This window comes from Anarhichas minor, unplaced genomic scaffold, assembly GCF_050575085.1.
Source record: "Anarhichas minor isolate MPS153535 unplaced genomic scaffold, ASM5057508v1 ptg000022l, whole genome shotgun sequence".
In the NCBI taxonomy this organism is placed as follows: Eukaryota; Metazoa; Chordata; class Actinopteri; order Perciformes; family Anarhichadidae; genus Anarhichas; species Anarhichas minor.
This window is the reverse complement of record NW_027466468.1, coordinates 1,688,997-1,709,125: the sequence shown is the minus strand read 5'-3', so window position 1 is coordinate 1,709,125 and position 20,129 is coordinate 1,688,997. Positions and strand designations below refer to the sequence as shown.

At 43.2% G+C, this 20,129-nt stretch overlaps 1 protein-coding gene across 1 annotated transcript; it reads left to right on the top strand.

Annotated features, from left to right (window-relative positions):
* Positions 1 to 17,190: 17,190 nt before the first annotated feature.
* Positions 17,191 to 18,465, top strand: prss35 (serine protease 35). Its single transcript, XM_076096627.1, has one exon. The coding sequence runs from the start codon at positions 17,191 to 17,193 to the stop codon at positions 18,463 to 18,465; it is 1,275 nt and encodes a 424-aa protein (XP_075952742.1).
* Positions 18,466 to 20,129: the final 1,664 nt, after the last annotated feature.

The window sequence follows — 20,129 nt, the reverse complement described above, 5'->3', positions numbered from 1 at the left end:
GCCTTTTAAATAAAATAAATTGGATATTTAATGTTTTTTTTAAACAAATGGACATCTACTGTCATAGCCTGGCTAACTGTGAACTATATTATCTGCCAGTAATTGATATGGCATTATGACATTCACATTGAGAAGATACAGCATAACTTGTAATACAGTGCAAGATTAGATGGTCAGACGTCTCTTGATAAGGTTATCATGAACATACAAGCTCCCAATCTCCCTCTTCCTATAGCTAGCTCCTCGACTGATAAGTTAACTTGCTAAACACTGGCTATGCACTAGCCTAGACAGCATGCTAGCGTCATTAGCATGTTAGCATCGAGCTTGATATTATAACCATCACCATGTGTATACAATAGGCTATGTTGCCAGACCCAGACATACATTATACATCAAGCTAGTTGATATCTGTCACACTCAGATAAAATATTTACCTTGAAAGACAACTTGAAGATCTGAAGACTGAACTCGTGAACTGTTTTTTGATTGGTGGAGAAAGTATTTTGAGTATTTTAAATACAAAATTACTCCACTCTAAAGTATTTTGTTACAAATTACATTCAATTTTTATCGGCCCTATCAAATACAAATTACAAAATACTCAAAAGTAATTGAAATACGTATTTCAAATACAAGTAATAGAAATACTGCCCATCTCTGACAGGCAAATCAAACGAAAAAATCCCTCCAGGAGATGTGCCAGTACAAGCCTTTGTGTGATCATTTGTACGCCCACACTTTATTTTCCCATCAGCTAACAAATCTAAAACGCCTGCATGGGTTGCAACACTCCTGGCAATTTGACCACAAATAGAGAAAGAGACTAACGTCAAAACAAGACAAAACAAAAACGGAGTAATGTGGACATGGCCTTCAGCCATAGTAGCTCCGTGAGGCTGTAGGTACAGCAGTGCTTGGAGCTAAATGCTAATCTCAGCATGCTCACATGCTCACTATCACCATGTTAACATTCTGGTGTTTAGCAGGTATCATTTTTACCACGTTCACGATGTTATTTTACTATGTTATGATGCCAACATATGCAAAGTGGCAGAAACACAAAGTATTTTAATCAGAAACTGTTTATTGTCAAGTACGTTACACATACAAAGAATTTGGCTAGGTGATTTGGTGCGTAACAGTAAAACACAGTGCAATAGTATGACACAATTAAAAAATAGAAAATATGAAAATTTACAATAAAATATGGTGAACAAACAAACAAACAAACAAGAGTACGTTAAAACAAGGATATTATCAAAGTGTCAAGTGAAAAGATGTGCAAGGGTGTGTAATGTGGTGATGTAGTGTTTGAGTCAGTGGGGGTGGTAATGGCTTTATTGATGAACCCAACTGCAGATGGGAAGAAACTGTTTTTGTAGCATCAGGTTCTTGGTCTTGCTGGACCGCAGCCTCCTGCCAGAGGGAAGGGACTCAAACAGTTTGTGTCCAGGGTGAGAGGGGTCGGCTACAATCTTTCTTGACCGCCTCAGAGTCCTGGAGGCGAACAAGTCTTGGAGGGACAGCAGATTGCAGCCAATCACCCTCTCAGCAGAGCGAATGATACGCTGCCCTTGTCCTTGGCAGTCGATGCAGCGTACCAGACGGTGATGGAGGAGCAGAGGATGGACTCAATAATGGCTGTGTAGAAGTGCACCATCATCGTCCTTGGCAGGTTGAACCTCTTCAGCTGCCTCAGGAAGAACATCCTCTGCTGAGCCTTCTTGGTGATGGAGCTGGTGCTGATGGTCTGAGAGACTAAGACATGCTTTCCCAGCTTCACATGCGGCTTCCTGTCAAACAGGAAGTCTGTGATCCACTTGCAGGTGGAGTCGGACACGTGCAGCTGAGAGAGCTTGTCCTGCAGCAGAGACGGGATGATGGTATTGAAGGCAGAGCTGAAGTAAACAGGATCCTGGCGTAGGTTCCTGAGGAGTCCAGATGCTGGAGGATGAAGTGAAGGGCCATGTTGACTGTGGGAATGGGAATGCCATTAGTTCTGCAGGTATTTGGTCATGAGTCACAGTATCGGACAAACAGAAATCTTGACTTGAAGAAAAGTCGTTATTATTTATCCTGAGTGGAACATTTAAATAACAAATTTAATAGCAATCCATCCAATTGTTTTATTATTATATATTTCTGTCTGTGGACAGACCGACCATATAGCAGACATAACCATAACCATGGAGCCCCTCCACTACCATGACTAAAAATGATAATAAAAAATCGAAAGTTCCTGCATCGGTATAGCAGTGATAAGGCTTTAATTGTACCTTCAGTTATGATGAAAGCTCAAGTAGTATACTTAATCATTCTGTTAATATTACAACGAGTTATCATGTCATTACATCACCACCAGTAATAGTTCTATGCTCTCTTTCATTATCTGCAGATCATATAAGATTGCAGCAGGTCATCCAGACACTCTCTCAGATCATGGCCTTGATTGTTGGCCCTTCACCTGCAGAAAACCAAGAACGACTACAATAGTACAATGATAGTATCTTAATAGTACAACTAGTCACTGAAATATTGCAGCTGGTGAAGGTGGGGTTAATTTGGAGTACTTTATATACTGCAGGATAGATTGTAAATGTCTGGTCTGGTGATTAATTAAGTCTTATCTTGAACTATAGCAATACATCAGAATGTATTTTTTGATTCTATTTTGTATTATCAATCTGAATCTGCAAAGTAACTAGAAACTAAAGTTACCAAATAAATGTAGTATAGTAATTACAAAATTAAGGAAGATAATGTCAAAATTGGACTTAATGATTCTGAAATAAATGTGCCAACTAGCGGAGGTTACGCACATAAAATGTTGCCTTTGATTTCATCACCTCTCTTCATAACCCCGGTTGAACCAGATGTTTTATAGACGTAAATCTCTTGTTATTGCAACTTAATGACAAGCGTGGTCCTGACTCACACACAGACACACACAAACATACGGCGCTGAGGAAGCTGTCTTCGCGTATGATCAGGATCCACGTGGTCTGCCTCGTACACAGCCGTCATTTCTCTTTCTTTTTTTTCCTGTCTGTGTTTTGACTCTTGTTTATCCCCGTGGGGCTTTTCTGGTCAGGAAGAGGAGGAGGCAGCAGACAAAGACAAATACAATTACTGAGAATAAAAATCATCCGCAAACACATGGTTTTCTCCCTCACCTCCAGTTATTCTGCTGTGTACTGACAGCAACACCTGGCCGTGCTTCCTGTGCCGAAATCTGATGGCGAAGGAATCACAAACGTGGTCGTTAACCGTAATTACAGCCAGAGAGGGGAAAAACATACCTTCTGATTGCTTTGGCATCTGCCTGTATAAACTATAGGGAAGAGAGTGCATGTGAAGGCTTGAGCAATGTGGGTTCTGAAGGAATTGTCTGGTGAGTCAACAGCTCTTTAAAAGGTAGACTCCTGCTCAGTGGAAGAAATACAGCTGACAAAAGAAATTTAAACTTGACATTATTTATTTTGAACTCTTTACATGGACATCCGAGCACTTTGGGAAGATTGCTATTGTTGATTTCTCGCTAGTCGCTAGTTCATTTCTTTTTTTTTTGACAACTTAAGATCAGCAACTCACCGATACTGACTATGTTTTACATATCTTGAAGTGAAAGCATCTTAACCTTTTTACATGGTTGCTGATTAACATCCCTCGGTCACAAAACAAGAACAAGTTAAGTTACGTATGTTGAGCTCAGACATCTCTTGCACAGCTTCACACTAAACAAGCCCAATGAAAATGCACTGATAATCAATAACCCATGCTTACATGACTTCTTTATGCTCGGTCCATTTTAGAATTTAGATGTCAGTGTTGCTGTTGTCAGTAAGAAACCTCCGTCATGTGAGCAGTAGACAGCACGGACCAGAATTGCCTTGATACATCAGCGCATGTATTAAAAACTACCTTGAAAACTACCTCCCCATGCAACAGAACTGCATTGTGAAGTACCTTTGGAGGGAAACGTATTTAGTCGTGGATTAAGTTTACTTTTGACGTATAGCCAATCAATTTGAAATGAGTCCGCATGGAGGAGGGTGGTAGAAGGTCAAAAAGCACAGGGCTTTCACCCTGTTCATGCCCGCATGAACCAAGTACTTTTGTTGGCTGAACATAACCAAGTAGATTTGTTGCATTTTCGTTCGGTTTTGTTTAAATTTCATAGTCTTTTTAAGCCAAACTATGACGTTTTACTAAACCAAAGTAGTTTTGTTTAAATTTACAACATTAACCAACGATTTCAAACAGTTTCATAACTGCCGTAATGTGGGAAGGTCATTTTGTAGGAGACAAGGTTGCAGCAAAGTAATACGTCGTTCCAATCCTATACATCAAAGAATAAGTGAGTTACTACTGTACACATCATCTGAGCATCTTTACCTGATAACAATGGACATGGTCACTTCAATAGAAATGTGGGATTTGTTTCAATGGTTGAAAGAAAAGTTCCAGGTGTTGCTGTGGATTTTGAATGCAATGAATAGAGCCAATGGGTGAAGAGGCACAAAGGTCAAAGTGTAAGGTAACACGAGAGCTTGAGGTGAAACAGTCCCTCTCACATGTACGTAGGTGCGCTCGCTGCTTCAGGCCTCAAGGGCATTTTGACCCTTTGACCTTTTTTTCATCATCATTGCCTTGGACCAATAAACTCTGGTGTGTTTCCGCAGTGGGCTCACAGACTGACAGAACAAGCATTCCCATAGTCAACCATTCCAGAACTCCCCCAGGTTTCCACAAGCCATTCCAGTTTTACGAAACTGGCAGCGCGTCGATTCAAGTTTGATCACTGGCAAGGGGAAAATCTGAACAAGAAGCACATTTCCTCTTTTTTAGGTACTTTTATGAGGCCGTAACTGTTGTTGTTTTGGACCCTGAACACAACACACACAAAAGAGAGGAGAGGGGTCGGCCCCGCTCAGCACCTTCAGTACCAGAGCGGAAATGGGTGGATGTTTTGGGAGGGGCTCCTGAGGGACGCTGCACTTCCAAGCCTGCTGCCATACATACATGACTCCTCTCGCTGCTTAGCTTTCTCGCTTTCTCTCTCTCTCTCTCTCTCTCTCTCTGTTTCTCCTACAAGTCTATACATGACCTTCCCCCAGCAGCACCCCAAATCAATGGGCCCTTTCACCGATCACTCCTCATAATGACCCACTGTTTGAGCCCACGGATATTTGGGGAGGTGGAAAAAGAGAGAGCTTTGAGCTGCAGCTTTTCTGTCATGCATTATTAGAGAAAGCTGGGTTGTCATGAGTGTACTGTGAGAAGGTGCTTGATCATAATGGGCCAGGTTGAGTCGAGGAATCCCTGAACATATCCTGAGAAAGGTGCCGCTGAGCCTTTACCGTAACAGGCCATATGCATGCCTCAAGTGCAGTGGTATTGATTTGAGAGTTTAGATTTTTTTCATGGAAAGTTGCGTAAAGTTACTGTACTTTTTACATTTTTGTTACCTGTTTTTTATTTTTTTACAGCAGACGGGCACTGTGCAGTCTGCGCATACAACTGATTATCAAATATAAATATACAAAAGATTATCAACATAAATATAGAACTTCTTTCCTTAGTGTCGCCTCACCAGAATTAACCAGAAAAAAATACAAAAGTCAGACAATAAAAAAAAGAGGATACCATGGTTCAGTTTTTACACACTGTATAGAACGGGAGAATGTCTTCAGGGAACACATAAGTGACTGCTGGAGGATCCAGGATCTTGATAGCATTTAGCATGTTAGCCGGACCCAAAGTACCACTGTGCAGGTCACAAACATATTGTGCTTTCACTCAGCGTGCTCGCCGGCTGTGCATTAAATCATTCATGAAGATTAATTAAGATATATGCAGCACTTGTGTTTGACTATACCGAGGTACAATAATGCTAATCATAGCCGCTCCACTTTACTTCATTCGACTGTGCGTGAAGTGACCCCGGCCCGAGAATTCGGCTCGTGAACGCAAACATTTCTTGCGTATCATTTCCAGCGTCTCCTCTCTGGAGCTCCGCCCCCCTGCGGCCGCAGACATGCCTGCAGCTTCTTGTCTGCTGCAGCTGCTGATTGATCTCCTTTCTTCTGTTAATCAGGAGTTTTTCATGTGACTTTTGGTTTTACGCTGATGCTACTTGAAATGCAGTGGAGTAGCCTACGTTACTTGTGTGATAAATGGTAGGCAACGTAAGAAAGTTAAATTACCGATTGTAAAAAATTATTTTAAAAAAATGTAACTACAAAAAAACATTGTATAAGTTACTCCCATTTCTGGTGTTGAACAATAAGTTCCTGGCCCAGTTTCTGGCTGTGTGTGTGTTTTACTTGCATGCATGAACATGAAGTGTGTTTAAAAAATATATATATAATGACTGTACAAAGCAAGGTGTGCCTCTGAACTATGAGTGACTGCAGAATGAAAAAAAGAAGAAGCTGTGCAGCAGGCAGGTCAACATTTGCCAAACACAACTGAACCAGACATTGAACATGAGAGAGAGCGAAGGTCTCGGCCAGAGAGACGGTGGAGCTTCTCCAGTCAAACTGCTGCATGGCATTTGGCAGAATGAGCCGCAGAGGCGTTATCATTGCACTTCAACAAAACCCACTTTCTTCTCCTGGAAAGAGGACAGGGATTAGTGTGTTAACCTCACGCAGTGTGTTGATGTAACCTTTTGACCCTGCAGGATATGTGAGTTTCTCTGTCTTTCAACAAGCAAACACACCGAAGCATTTCTACTTTCCACGCTTCATTCTTATCTTATAAAATCATTGCAAACTTGCGAGCATTTGTTTGCACGATGATGTCTGTGTTACAAAGAAAAAAGCACAAGTGAAATTAATGTTTTCACATCTGAAATGTCCGAGATTTTGCATGCGAGACGTCGAACACTATATAGATGGATTTATTTAATCTTTGTTTTCTTTCTTTAAATGCATCCGCCATAATTTCTCTGACTAAATCTGCAACATTCAAGCTCAACAAAAACCTCTTCTCCCCGTATCCGCCCTCCTCTCACGTCTCAAGTCCTGGCAGCGCGTTGTGAAATGAAAACACACTCCTCCGTCCAAATCCTCACTGTAAACAAAAGCTCCGTCGGGGATAAATGTCACATTTCACCGTGTTTGTCTCGGCGTGTCTAAACAGTTTCACACACTGCGGATCGGCTCGACAGCGGGGCCTCGAATTGTTGGTTCAACTTTCCCCTGTGATGCCAAATGAGCCCGGCTGTGCATCAAGTGTATAATCTGCGAAAATATATGTTTTGGTGTACGGTGTTTAGATTATCGCAAAGTGGAGGAACTGGTTTCATGTCGGACCAACATCTTGTGCAAACTTTAGTTTGGAACACTCGCTCCGTCTAGTGCGTACACATTGTTATCATGATAAGAGATATAGGCTTTGTGGTGTTTGTTTTCTGCTTCCTCTTTGTCAAGCCCAGATTTCTCAGCTGGGCCATCACTGGTGTGATGGATGGGGTGAGAAGACATTTTTTACAAAGACCTCGTCTCTTTACTTCAGCACTTGGAGGAGCATCTATGGTAGAACACCGCCATGTATGTGCTGTGCAGCAGCAGCACAGGATCTCTCTATGTGACAGAGAGGTCAGTGAAAGAGGCTCCTATTTTTAGTTAGCCTTTTCAAAGGAGGCTCGACTCCTAAATGCCATTTGCCTCTTGCTCTTTTGAGCTTCTGAACCAACCATTACTGTACCGGAGCACAAATTACAAGATCATCAATCATGGCTTGAAACCTCGAGTGGTCAAATACTATCCCCGTGAAGCCATGAAAAGAAAGGGGCATGGTTTGTGCGTTTCGGTGGAGAGGGGATGGTGGATGTTTCAGGTGCATGCAGGTTTGTGATGTGGAATGGTATTTTTATGAATTTTATTGCAGGAGGGGATTATGACCTGCCTATGTAAACATGAGGCCACACAGAGTTTGAGACTTCGATGGTGATAAAGGCATACGTGCTGATCTGTTGTACAGGATAAGCTCAGTCCAGCGTGCTAATCTGCATATCAAAGCGCTGCACACCTAAACCAAGGAGTTTTTGTTTTTATTTTCATGCTTTTTCAGTTTATCCGTTAGCTTTTCTGAAAGCAGAAAATCTCAAGAATCTTTCCGTGAAATTGAGTGCAAAGATACACAACTGCTGCTGGATTTGTTGTTGCTGGATATTTGATTTCCAGCTTTAGACAATTACAGTTTAGACTTTGTAGCCATGCTTGCGATGTGGCTGCAGGGATGATATTATCAGCCTGTTTGTTAGTTGGTCCACCACTTTGGTCTAGAGTCAACTGTAATATCTCGACAACTATTGGATAGATGGTCCCCAGAGAATGTATGCTAGTGACTTTGGTGATGCTGTGACGTTTCAGCAGGTTGACATTTGTGATTTATAGTGAAATACCGTAACAACTGTTCTATGTATTACCAAACAATTTGGTGCTTTGATCTGCTGACTTTTCATCAAGTAGAGTTATCATGTCAAAACTGCTAGTTGTTGAATACTTTGGTAACATGCTGCTAATGTGGCTGGAGACTACAGCGGGTTATTTGTTTTAGAGTGAAGAAGTCCTTTTGATATAAAACAGAGGGGAGTGACGTGTTTGCGTTGTTTTGGAGATACGGTCGACTTCGAGGAGTATTCTCAAAATCCAACATACATCCATAACTCCATTTTCTGCCGATTATCAGGGTCCGGGTTGCTGTGGCAAGCAGAGTAGCCCATTCGTCCTTTTCCCTACCTTCGGCCAGATGGGATATGTCGTCACCTGACGTCACCACGACAGTCCGAAACAACGTCCACGTTAATGCTGATGCTGCATTAATCTGCCCGTCCCTCTCATGCTCCATCTAACCCTCACTGAGCTTGAACTCGACGTCCAAGGTACTTGGACTCCTTCACTTGGAGCGGTGACAAACCTCCAACGTCAAAGAGAGCAATCAAGCATAATCTCACAATCTTGGGCAGAGGCGTAATTTTCCTGAAAGGTTAAGTGTTTCTTGAATGTACTGACGGCAGTGCCAAGACCTGCCTTCACAAGTCCATCTTTGCAGCAGGACTGTGGTTGCCTGTTAATTTGCGCATGGGATTCAAAGGAGCACGTGTGACTCCAGTCAGCCTTTCATCACATACAGTCTCGGCTCTGAAAGCGGGCATGCCAACCATTTACCCAAATATTTACCATCAAAAAAGGTTATAAACTGCATGTGGATCTAAGTGAGACCTTTAACTAACTGTCCCATTACTGTTTATATATATTTACTATGTATACTGTATTAATGTTTGTGTATGTGAGAGAGAGAGGTAGTGAGGTAGAGAGTCCTATCAGATCAATGGTGGTCTGTTTGGCATGGAGCGGAGCTAAAAGACCATTCAGTTGTCAAAATAAAGCCTGTGGAAGTGAACTGCGGGTCACTGCAGCCCTCTCAGTTGGTTTATTAGTGTGGTCTGTGTCGAGGAGTAGGCATCCTTTAATGTAGACTGCAGCGAAAAGGGGAACAAGGTCCTCTAATGCCACTGCATGGTACGGCTCTGCACGTCTGCACTTCGGCGTAGTGTGCAACGTAAGTTTATGGGCTGCCATTGTTTTTATAAATCAGGGTCGAGTGAATAAAACAATTAGCGTCGCTTTTGACAGTATCAGCATAGCTTGGCTATTTAAAAAATGTCCGTGTTTGTGCAGGATGTCCCGTTTCGCGCTACTGATTGATTCTCTCTGACCAATCAGTGGTCTACAGTGTTTTAACTTCACCTTCTAGTATGTCCTCGGATCGCGTTGGACATCGACTGAGGTGATGCTACAAAAAGTACAAGGTGCTACTCACAACATTTGCTTATGGAAACGCGAAAAATAGCCATTCTAATGTGTAATGAATTTAATTGAACTGGACTGGACTGGACTAAACTGGACTTGACTGGACTAAACTGGACTTGACTGGACTAAACTGGACTAAACTGGACAGGACTTGACCGGAATGGACTGGACTGAAACTGGACTTGACTGGATTAGACTAGACTGGACTGGACTAGACTGAACTGGACTGAAATGGACTGGACTAGACTGAACTGGACTGAAATGGACTGAACTGGACTGAAATGGACTGAAATGGACTGAAAAGAACTGGACTGGATTGAAATGGACTGAAACTGACCTGAAACTGAACTGGACTAGATTAGACTAGACTGGACTGGACTGATCTGAACTGGACTGGACAGATCTGAACTGGACTGGACTGGACTGGTCTGGTCTGGACTGGACTACAATTGAACTGAAGCTCAGCCTAAAATACAGATTCAATTGGGAAAAACAGCTTAGCGGTTTCTTAAATTTGTAACACAATTCAGGGAGCTCACCATCTCTTAAAAATAATGCAGAATAAGAGCTCACCAGTAGCATTATGAGATACAGTGAGTCAGGGCATGTGGCTGCTCATAGATGAAAGTTAACTCGAAGGCTAGTCTCCCTAAAACATTCACTTGCACTCCCATTCAGTGCCCATTTACTGGTTTACTGCTGTGAAGAAGGGCAAAGTCTCATCCTCTACACCCAAACAGAACTAATGAAATTCCTGAAACTTAGCTCTCTCCAATCCATCTACCACAGCAGAGCGCAAAGGGAGCACTTCCCGTGGGGGAGCGACGGCCGGCACAAAAGCCTCTCTATCCACACCGTACGGCACCGAGCCCGACCAGAAATATCACTCACTGCTTCTCTATTTAGAGCAGAGGCATCTCTCACTCTCTTTTTCTTCTTTCACGCCACTTCTGTGACCTTTGACCTTGAACTTAACTGAAAACAGGAACATTTACTGAGGTTTTTTTTGTATGCCAACTGTGAGGGTTGTGATAACAGTGTTTTTTTCCCCTCTGAGTGATGGGGAGCAAGTTGCCAGCTCACTCAAGAGGTGACCAACAAAATCGTTCATGTGTCCACAGACGATCATTTGCGGAAAGAAAAAGAAAGAGAACAAACACAGCTATACTTGATAGCTGGTCTATCCAGGATGTTTTTTAAGAAATACTTCAGTTGGGGTACCATTTCATTTTCAACTCACTAGTCAGCTGTAGAGCTGTACATTTTCTCACTTTCTCTCTGTAAGATAATGCTGCTGGTCTATTAAGTGGCCCACTCAAGAGTGAATCACCATGGCCCACTGTTTAAGCAAATGTATAAAGTCAGGCAGACAATGTTCAGATTAAGATTTGAAGCACGCATTGGACACCACGACTCATTTTAGAATTAGGCCGAATTCCTGCCAGATGGTCGATGGCAGTTAATTAATCAACCTGAACGATAAACGATCTGGCTCTTTGGCGAGCGGTTGGATTTCTGGAAGGTCCGAAATTTTGGTCAGCTGTTCACGATAAATAGAGAAGGGACAGTGTCAGCCCAGCTTAAAGGTGCCCTGTTTTTGTTCAGTGTCCTCATATAACATTTGCAAATATGATTTTTTTTTTTGAAGTATTTGAAATCCCATTGTTTAAATTCATGTTTACTAGCTAGTCTTGACTGGCACATCGCTGCCACCTGTAGATCATTGGAACAGTGTGGAAGCATTGGCAGCACTGTGTATCCAGTCACCTTGGTGTGTGTGTGTGTGTGTGTGTGTGTGTGTGTGTGTGTGTACATGTGTGTGTGTGTGTGTGCATCCTCATACACATGCACAACAAGTAAAACAAGGGCCCTGTCATTAAACTGCTCCACTACTAGAGGTCGAAAACTCCACGAGTGTCTAAAGCTGTAGTTCCGTGAATGGCCACTAGATGTTGGCCACAATATTTCTCTGACTTGAACATGAAAACACAAACTTTTCTTAAACATTCATATTCTGTCATCACCTCAGGTATCGAGGGGGCTTGTTTAGCTGACTGGAAATGGTTTCACGTGGTATAGTTGCGACGTACTCATCCCACCTCTGCTCCTCCCGGCTCCTTGCCTAAATAATTTAGACATTGTGGCTTCGGTAATTTGACGAGGATGGCGGTGGGTGGTGAACCCAACTGACGCTTCAAACAGTCCCCTCAGAGAGCTGTGTGTGATGTCAAACGCACAACGGTTTTCTTTCCCACAGTCTGTGTGGCTTTCTGCATAACTTGATATGTTGAGCACGAGTGCGACTTTGCAACAAAAGAAAAGCACTTGAGGGACCCCGGTGTGTTTACAGTCCCTATAGTATGTTTTCACTGACCAATGGGTCAATCGCCTAAAATGTAAGTGTTTCATTAACATGCTAAGCCTGAAGGAGGAATCGGGACCACACCCAGAGAGAGAGAGAGAGAGAGAGAGAGAGAGAGAGAGAGAGAGAGAGAGAGAGAGACGTAGCTCATATTCCAACAACACAATGTGATCACCGCCCACATGGATGAGCGTCCATTAGGATCCTCAACATGCCAGTCAGGTGTGCAGGCCACCCAAGACTTGTCTCTCTCTCACACACAGATTCAGGAACTGGTGTAAATTTACAACCAGTTTGCTGACAGCGGCTGAACTGCTGTGAAGCCTCCTGTAAATCAAAGTGACTGACATAAGTTACACAAAGATCAGGTTCAAATCCAAATTACATCCTGTACTCCTCATTCCCCCTCGAGCCAGATGTGTATCATCACACTCCTTTCTTCCTCCCCCCTTTTCTCTCTCTCTCTCTCTCTCTCTCTCTTTCTCTCCCCTCATTACACACATATTTTCCGTGCCTTTTTCTTGGCTCATCGAGACGTCAACGAGTTACCGTGGCAGTCTTCTTGTAACGTTGTGAAGGCAGCAAGCGGCCAAGAAGTGCTCAGAGACACTGTGCTTCAACCAGAGGGCCAAGGTTGTCAGTGAACAACCAAAACCGCTGAAGGGCCCTCGAGCAAGACACTGAATGACTTCAATCCCTGTTAAGTTGCACAGAATTTAAGCAAAGATAAAAGTCGACGAGGTGTCACATTTCTTTCTGTCATGCATAAATTCAAATAAATATTTAAATTCTTGAAGAATTATTGGGGCTAGCAGCTCCAGGCTACATTAGCAGCTAATAACATACCCCACCTGAATCTCTGGCAGAAATGTTGGTTGTCACGGTGCATCGTGGGTAATATAGGCACAAGGTTTTGTCAAGGAAGAAGTATGCGTCAAAGTGCAATGCTAAACTATTGGAGGGAGTGAAGTTTTAGGTGTGACAGAGTATTTTTATAGTGTGGTATCAGCACTTTTAATCAAAGGATAAAGGATGCAAAAACATGTCGTATTGTTTAATCTGAATGCTTGTTAGTAGCCTCAGATATAATGTGTACACAGTATATTACCAGAAAAGCTACAGATTAGAAGACAGAACAATGATTTTTCTTTACTCCTGGTACTGTTTCATGACCCACATGTACAGGATCAGAAGGATCTTTACCCCTTAGTTAAGGTCCCAACCCCCTGTGGGGCTTTTACTGCACATGAGTAAAAAGGATAGCCAACATTTTGTGAATATTAATCATAATCCCCTTCTATTTTGAAGGATTTGTTTTTAATGTTTGTTCATTATGAAAGGTCATCACATTTCTGTTAGGTGTAAAGACAGAATTTGGGTGCATTATGGGTACAGCCACAACTACTGGTGTTTACGCCTCACTGGACTCGCAGAATAAAAAGCGCTGCAGATGTTGAGGCTCGCACGGCTCAGAATGGAAACGCCTTGGAATCTATTGTGGAGTGAGCAGCAGAACTAATTCCTTCACAGTCCTCTGAAAATTCCATTGACTGAGGCGCGCTCCTCCCGCTGCCTGGCTGGGACGCATGCCCGCTGTACACCGGCACACCCCCATACTGGGCCGCTGCTGAATAGACCACTGACTTCACCCAATTCAGCCTTTACTTAGATCGCCCGGTCTGGTCCCACCCATATGTGAACAGCTTTTGTCACAAGTGAAAAAAAAAGAAAGTCCTTTACAGATTTTTTTTTCTTCTTTTTTTTCTGCCTCCCCCCATCCTTCCCTCCCTCCCTTCCTCCCTCCCTCCTCAGCATCAAGTGCAGCCTGAGCGGAGCGTCCCGGCTGCGACTCTCTCTCTCTCTCTCAGCAGAAGCAATGAGGAGAAGGGAGCCGTCGCCCCGCTGATACCAGGACGTCTGGGATGCTGTAACACCCGTGTGTTGTCTACTGGGATCATATTTGTATATTTCTAGGGGAAACAAACAATACACTGCGGATTTGGCATTTCCATCAATCGGATGCAAGCAGGTAGGAAGCCTTCGTCATTTTTTTTGCTTTAGTTATTGTGATCTCTTGATTGAACCCTGGGGGAAGTGTGCTCTTTATTTGTTTTTTATTAAATTTTTAGTTTATTCCATGTTTTCAGTTTTGTAATAGCTTTCTTTCCGTTTTTCTATCTATATTTTAAGAGATGTTTATGTTATTATTACTGATTTTTGAGTGACATTTTTTCAATCCGTGAATCAGAAATACTTTTATAGACAGTTTGCATAAGTTGATTTCCAATTAATATTGTCCCTGTTCTTTCCAAGTACAGTATGCTATGCTGTAACAGATGTGAAATTACAGATGTGGTTTCTTTAGATTGGATTGGATGTCTAATTTAATGGGAATCATTTTTTTTTTTTTTACACATTATTGTTAAGAGCTGACACTAAGAACTGTCTTTTCCTGTGCTTGTCACACTGGAAACTCTGTGCCTGAGACGAAGACGTTATGTAAAAATGTACGTCAAAATGAATGAAACAATTTTTTCTTTTAATTAAAGGTGACAATAGAAGGTGATCCATGCTTGTTGAGTTGGAGATGGACACTTGCGCATATAAATAGCGCCATCCTTTGGTCACTCTGTCTCCTGGGTGCCTCTATCTTGTGGGATGGAGAGGGGGCACAGCTTCTTGTTCAGCTGACTGCAGTGGAAAAATTGTTCAAATGAGCGCTTTCTGTGACCAAGAGCCATCATGGCAGCGTATCAGTTTCCACTCTATGCTGAATATAATTGCAGGCTCTCTCCTAGAGTTGTGTTATGTCTGAGTCTGGCGGTGGGAGTGTGAAGCTGAACAGAAACGTAGGGTTAGTTTTGTATTCTCATTTATTGAGGCTGTTTTTACAGCTCTTGTGGGCTTGTATTTTATCCCCATCTGCTTGGGGCTGGTTAGATGTTGGCCACTTTGTATGTTATATGAGACTACGTGGTAAACTTAAGCCAAATGGTCTCCTTTGCAGTTGGATGACAATGCACTTTCTGGCAAACAAACCTGGAATGAAAAGAGTATTCTTGGTAGTTTCAAGTAAAAAAAAAAAATGGTGCTTTTGGCAGTATCTCTGCAGAGGATGATGATGCATCGATATGGTCCACAGGTGATGCTACATGGAGGCACAGCCTCATTTTCACTCTGCACTTATATCTCATTGATAAGGAATGTGTGGTTGTGGAGCCCCTGGACTATGTAAGCTCCAGCTGGATTCCCCAGATGCTTATTCTGTCTGTTACACACCATCTAACTTCCTTAAAAAAACCAGTGAATTCAATCACTGTGACTTCTGTTTGAAATCAACTATTGGATTTGCACTCCTGCCGCGGTGCTCCTCAATGCACGGCAACCAAATGATTTCTTCTCCTGTGTGACTTCATCCCCAGGCTCCCCTACCCTGTAGTTAAGTGATGGTCTGCTGAATGTATTTAAGCTTTATCAGGGTTATTGGCGGCATCACACACATAAAGTAGAAGCATGAACCAGCAGGCTGTCTGCGGTCCACGCAGCCTTTATGTTTGATGTCATTTGTATGCACGACGAGGAGTGGAGTGGAGCTAAGGAAACCAGATATGGTCATTACTGAAAGAGAAGTTTAACCATTGTGGCAAACCTCCAAGCCACTGTCTCAGCCCATTCAGGGGTTCAGGGTTCATCCTCTCCTCCTCACTGCCCGCAGCCTCCAGCAAGACTCAGAGGACATTAATCTCCTCTCAACCACACAGCTAATGTGTTATGTGTTTCACGAGAAAACTATTTCTTTGCATACATAATGGCAACGAGTAGGAATGCTCTTTTAAGAAAATCTTGGCAATAATGAGTGTGTTGTGCTGTCACACAACAGATGTCTCTAATATTCTGGGCTACCCTGCCTCCCTGTGGCCATACATGGATCTGTTTATATTTTCTCGACCTGGAGGCCTCAACATCTCAGCTCAGGGGAGTCTGAGTTTTACCACATGTTGCATTTGTGTAAAACTTATTCAAGATTCCAAATAAGAAGAGTTGAACGCCCGACATGTCTAGTACTTAAGCAAGTATCACAGAATCATCAGTTTCACAAGCATAATCAAAATATTTTTTGCGATCATGACGTGAAAACTGTCGCAGATTGTTGAGCTGGTGAGCTGGTAAGGAACAGAAGGAAACAGTTCAAATAAGCAACAGGCTGCAGAAGCGGCATCATAATATCAAGGAATTATAAAAGGTGGGGCAATGGCATGCTGAACTGTTTGAATGGTGATGTGATTGCTTAGCTTAAATAAGGCTGATGATGGCACTAGATGAAATGTCAGATGGTGCCCAAAGGGATTATAAAAGAGGGGCACACGGATGTGTGTACAAATGTGTGCCGTTTAATATCAGTCCATTCAATAGTTGTTGAGACATTTCACTCAAAACTTTAAACCCCATGGAGGCGCTTGAGGAAATTTCCGAGGAACAGCAAAATTATTGGGGTTCATCCTCTGGGAACCATGGATGTTTGTACCAAATGTATTGGCAATCCATTTCGTACACATGGAGATATTTCCTGGATAAAGGATAACCTTGACCTGGTAGTGGAGCGAGATGAAAAGTTAGGGATTCACTAAAGTCAGTAAGGTTCATCCTCTGGGCACACTAGGTACCTGTACTAAATGTTATGGCAATCCATCCTGTAGTCGACCAGACATCTCACTTAAAAGAACGTAAGCGTAAACCTCATGTAGGTGCAAGAAGAACATTTAGGTATCACTTGTACATACATGTACAATATTTCATGTAAATCCATCCGATAGTTGTTGAGATATTTCATTCTGGACCAAAGTGGTGGACCGACCGAACATCTGACATTGCCATTCGCAGATCCATGCATAGCTAATACGTTTAAACTTTGAATCTTTGAGTCTTTCCACCTCTATTACAAATTTGTCCCTAAGCCTTCCTCTCTATTCTTTATATTCCAGAGCCAGGCCCAACTTAACAATGGGCCCCATACCCCTGTGTGTGCTGCTCCTGGTGACGGTGCTGGCTGTGGTGGTGGCTGTAGCTGCTGAGGGCAATGCAGTGGACGACGAGTACACCTGGCCACATTGGAAGCTACCTCTGGTAAGAAAAAGACGCACTGTGCCTCTAAGCAGCCCAAACTTTTCAGCCCATCCTCAGCCGGAGCTGAGCGGGACATGTGGGATCGAATGTCAGCGTCGCCTCCCCGCCACCTCTCTGGACGACCTGGAGCAGTTCCTGTCCTACGAGACGGTTTACGAGAACGGCACACGCACGTATACCTCTGTCTCCGTGCAGGGCCTCAATGAGGTGACTGCCTGGTCCAGGAACATCTCGTCCAGCTCCCGCCACAAGCGTGAGGTGTACGGCACGGATACCCGCTTCACCATCTCAGATAAGCAGTTCTCCACCAAATATCCTTTCTCCACCACCGTGAAAATCTCCACAGGATGCTCCGGGGTTCTCGTGTCACCTAAACATGTGCTGACCGCTGCCCACTGCATCCACGACGGAAAGGATTATCTAGATGGGGTGCAGAAGCTGCGCGTTGGTATTCTGAAGGAGAAGTCCAGACGTGGGAGAGGAGGCAAAGGGAAAGGAGGGCGAGGAAAGGGCAAAAGGAGAAAGGGGGACAAGGATAAAGAGGAAGTGCAAGAAAAGGAAGATAATGGAGAGAAAGGGGACCGTAAAGGAAAAGGGAAAGGTAGAAAGAGCAGGAGTCGGCGAAGTGCGGAATCAGGGAAACCTTCATTTAAGTGGACCGGGGTGAAGAAGACCCAGGTGCCTAAGGGTTGGTTCAAAGGTGTGTCTGACGGACTGACTGCGGATTATGACTATGCTGTTTTGGAGCTGAAGAAAGCGCCAAAGGTCAAGCACATGGATCTGGGTGTTATCCCCTCGGTCAAGACGCTCCCAGCCGGGAGGATCCACTTCTCTGGCTTCGATGATGACCGCCCTGGCAACCTGGTGTACCGGTTCTGCTCTGTCTCTGAGGAGTCCAACGACTTGTTGTACCAGTACTGTGACGCCAAGCCCGGCTCCAGCGGCTCTGGGATCTACATCCGCCTCAAAGAGCCTGGCAAGAAGAAGTGGACGAGGAAGATCATTGGGGTTTTCTCCGGTCACCAGTGGGTGGATGTAAACGGGAACGGGATGCAGCAGGATTACAACGTGGCAGTGAGGATAACACCTCTCAAATATGCCCAGATCTGCAACTGGGTCCACGGGGACTCGAGTGAGTGCCAGGTAGCCTAAGAAAACCACAGGATCCCCCCCCCCCCCCTTAAACCAGCACCTCTCTCTACACAAGGGACACCCTACCTACTCTCCTCCCCCGACCCCTCACCACCCACCAGGGGCCCCGGCGACTGCCTCTCCTCTTCCTGCCTTCCTTTTACCTCCTGTGCCTCCCAGGGACTCCTGCTACACTGATCCACACACACACACACACACACACACACACACAAACACACAAACACGCACACGCACGCGGCCATACAGACTCAATGTTGACATCAACAAGAACTCGTCAGCGCATCAAGAGAACTGTGGCTCTTCAGCTTTTCTAATTTATTTGCTTAAAAAAAACAACCAAGAAAAAAATATGTATTGTATGTATTTAAGATCGTTGAGATCTGCCGTTTTGCTTTCTATTTTGGCTTTTTTTTTTTTTAAAGATTTGACCATTTTGGATACGATGTTGGAAGAGTGTATATTCAAATGTTTGTGAGCAAAGCCCCTGGTACATTCGTCTTAAATTCCAACCAGGCTTTGTATGGAGAGACTTGCATTTTCAAGCTTTTCTCCACCACTGTAAAGATGGCTTTGACAAAAGACCCAGAAGAAATTTATGTAACTTTTGTTTTACAAATGAACTATATAGAGCTATTGAGATAATTGGTTTTATAAACATTTTTAATTGATGGAACTGGTGTTTTGCATTGTGTATATCTAGACATGTTTTTTACAACTACCTTTTAATTAAGAAAAGACTGTTTTCTGTCTGAAAAGAGAAAGGGTCCTCATGAATCCTCATGAGTCACGCCATCTTTTCTCTGTTCTTGCAACGCAGTGAAATGTGGTTTCATTGTCGTGCACATAATTATATCGGTGCTTATCCAGAAGACGTGGTGCTAATTTATGGAATTGTAAACTTTTTTTGGGGGGGTGGGGGGGACGGGGAGACTTCTCAGAATATATTTTGATGGCCCAGTACTGTAACGATGTATTTCATGTGAGGCAACATATTGGGGTAGTGTTAAGATGGGGACTGAACCATTTAATGATTTACTTGAGCTGTTGAGATTTCTCTAATTCTAAGGGTTAAATGAGATTACCGAGGCAATATTGTTATAAAATAACAAATCTAAATCTGGCATGTGATATTTTTTACCTTTCAAGTTGATGTTTATGTTCCAAAAATTCATGCGAGTATCCTTTTGAATACCAAATACCTGAAATCAATGCTGCCGATTGGAGACTACAACCATTAAACCAAGATTACTACTTGTGTGTGTGTGTGTTTGTGATGATCCTGATTACAAAGAACCATGTCTACTATTATACACTGGTCTGTGGACAACAATTGTTGTGAGACCACTACCAATAACAGTAACTGTACCATTTAATTAAGTGTTCAACTCACAAAAACGTACTTACTCAACAACAACTAATGCATGTTGAGTCAAACTACTGAACTGCATGGCTTCATTATTTTGCTGGGGGGCAAAATGTATGACGCATCTGATGTCTGGCCTGCTCCGCATTATGTATGTACCCTGTTGCCCCAATTTTCCCATTGAAGCGTCACTCATCTATATTTTCTATATGTTTAATGTGAAAGATGTCATCAACTAGCAATGAACTCTTTGGCTCATTGCTCTGATGAACCCACCGCGAGCTATCTGTCCAGTACCAAA

Coding starts and splice junctions, on each gene's coding strand:
- prss35 (XM_076096627.1), top strand. CDS start 17,191: ATGGGCCCCATACCCCTGTGTGTGCTGCTCCTGGTGACGGTGCTGGCT.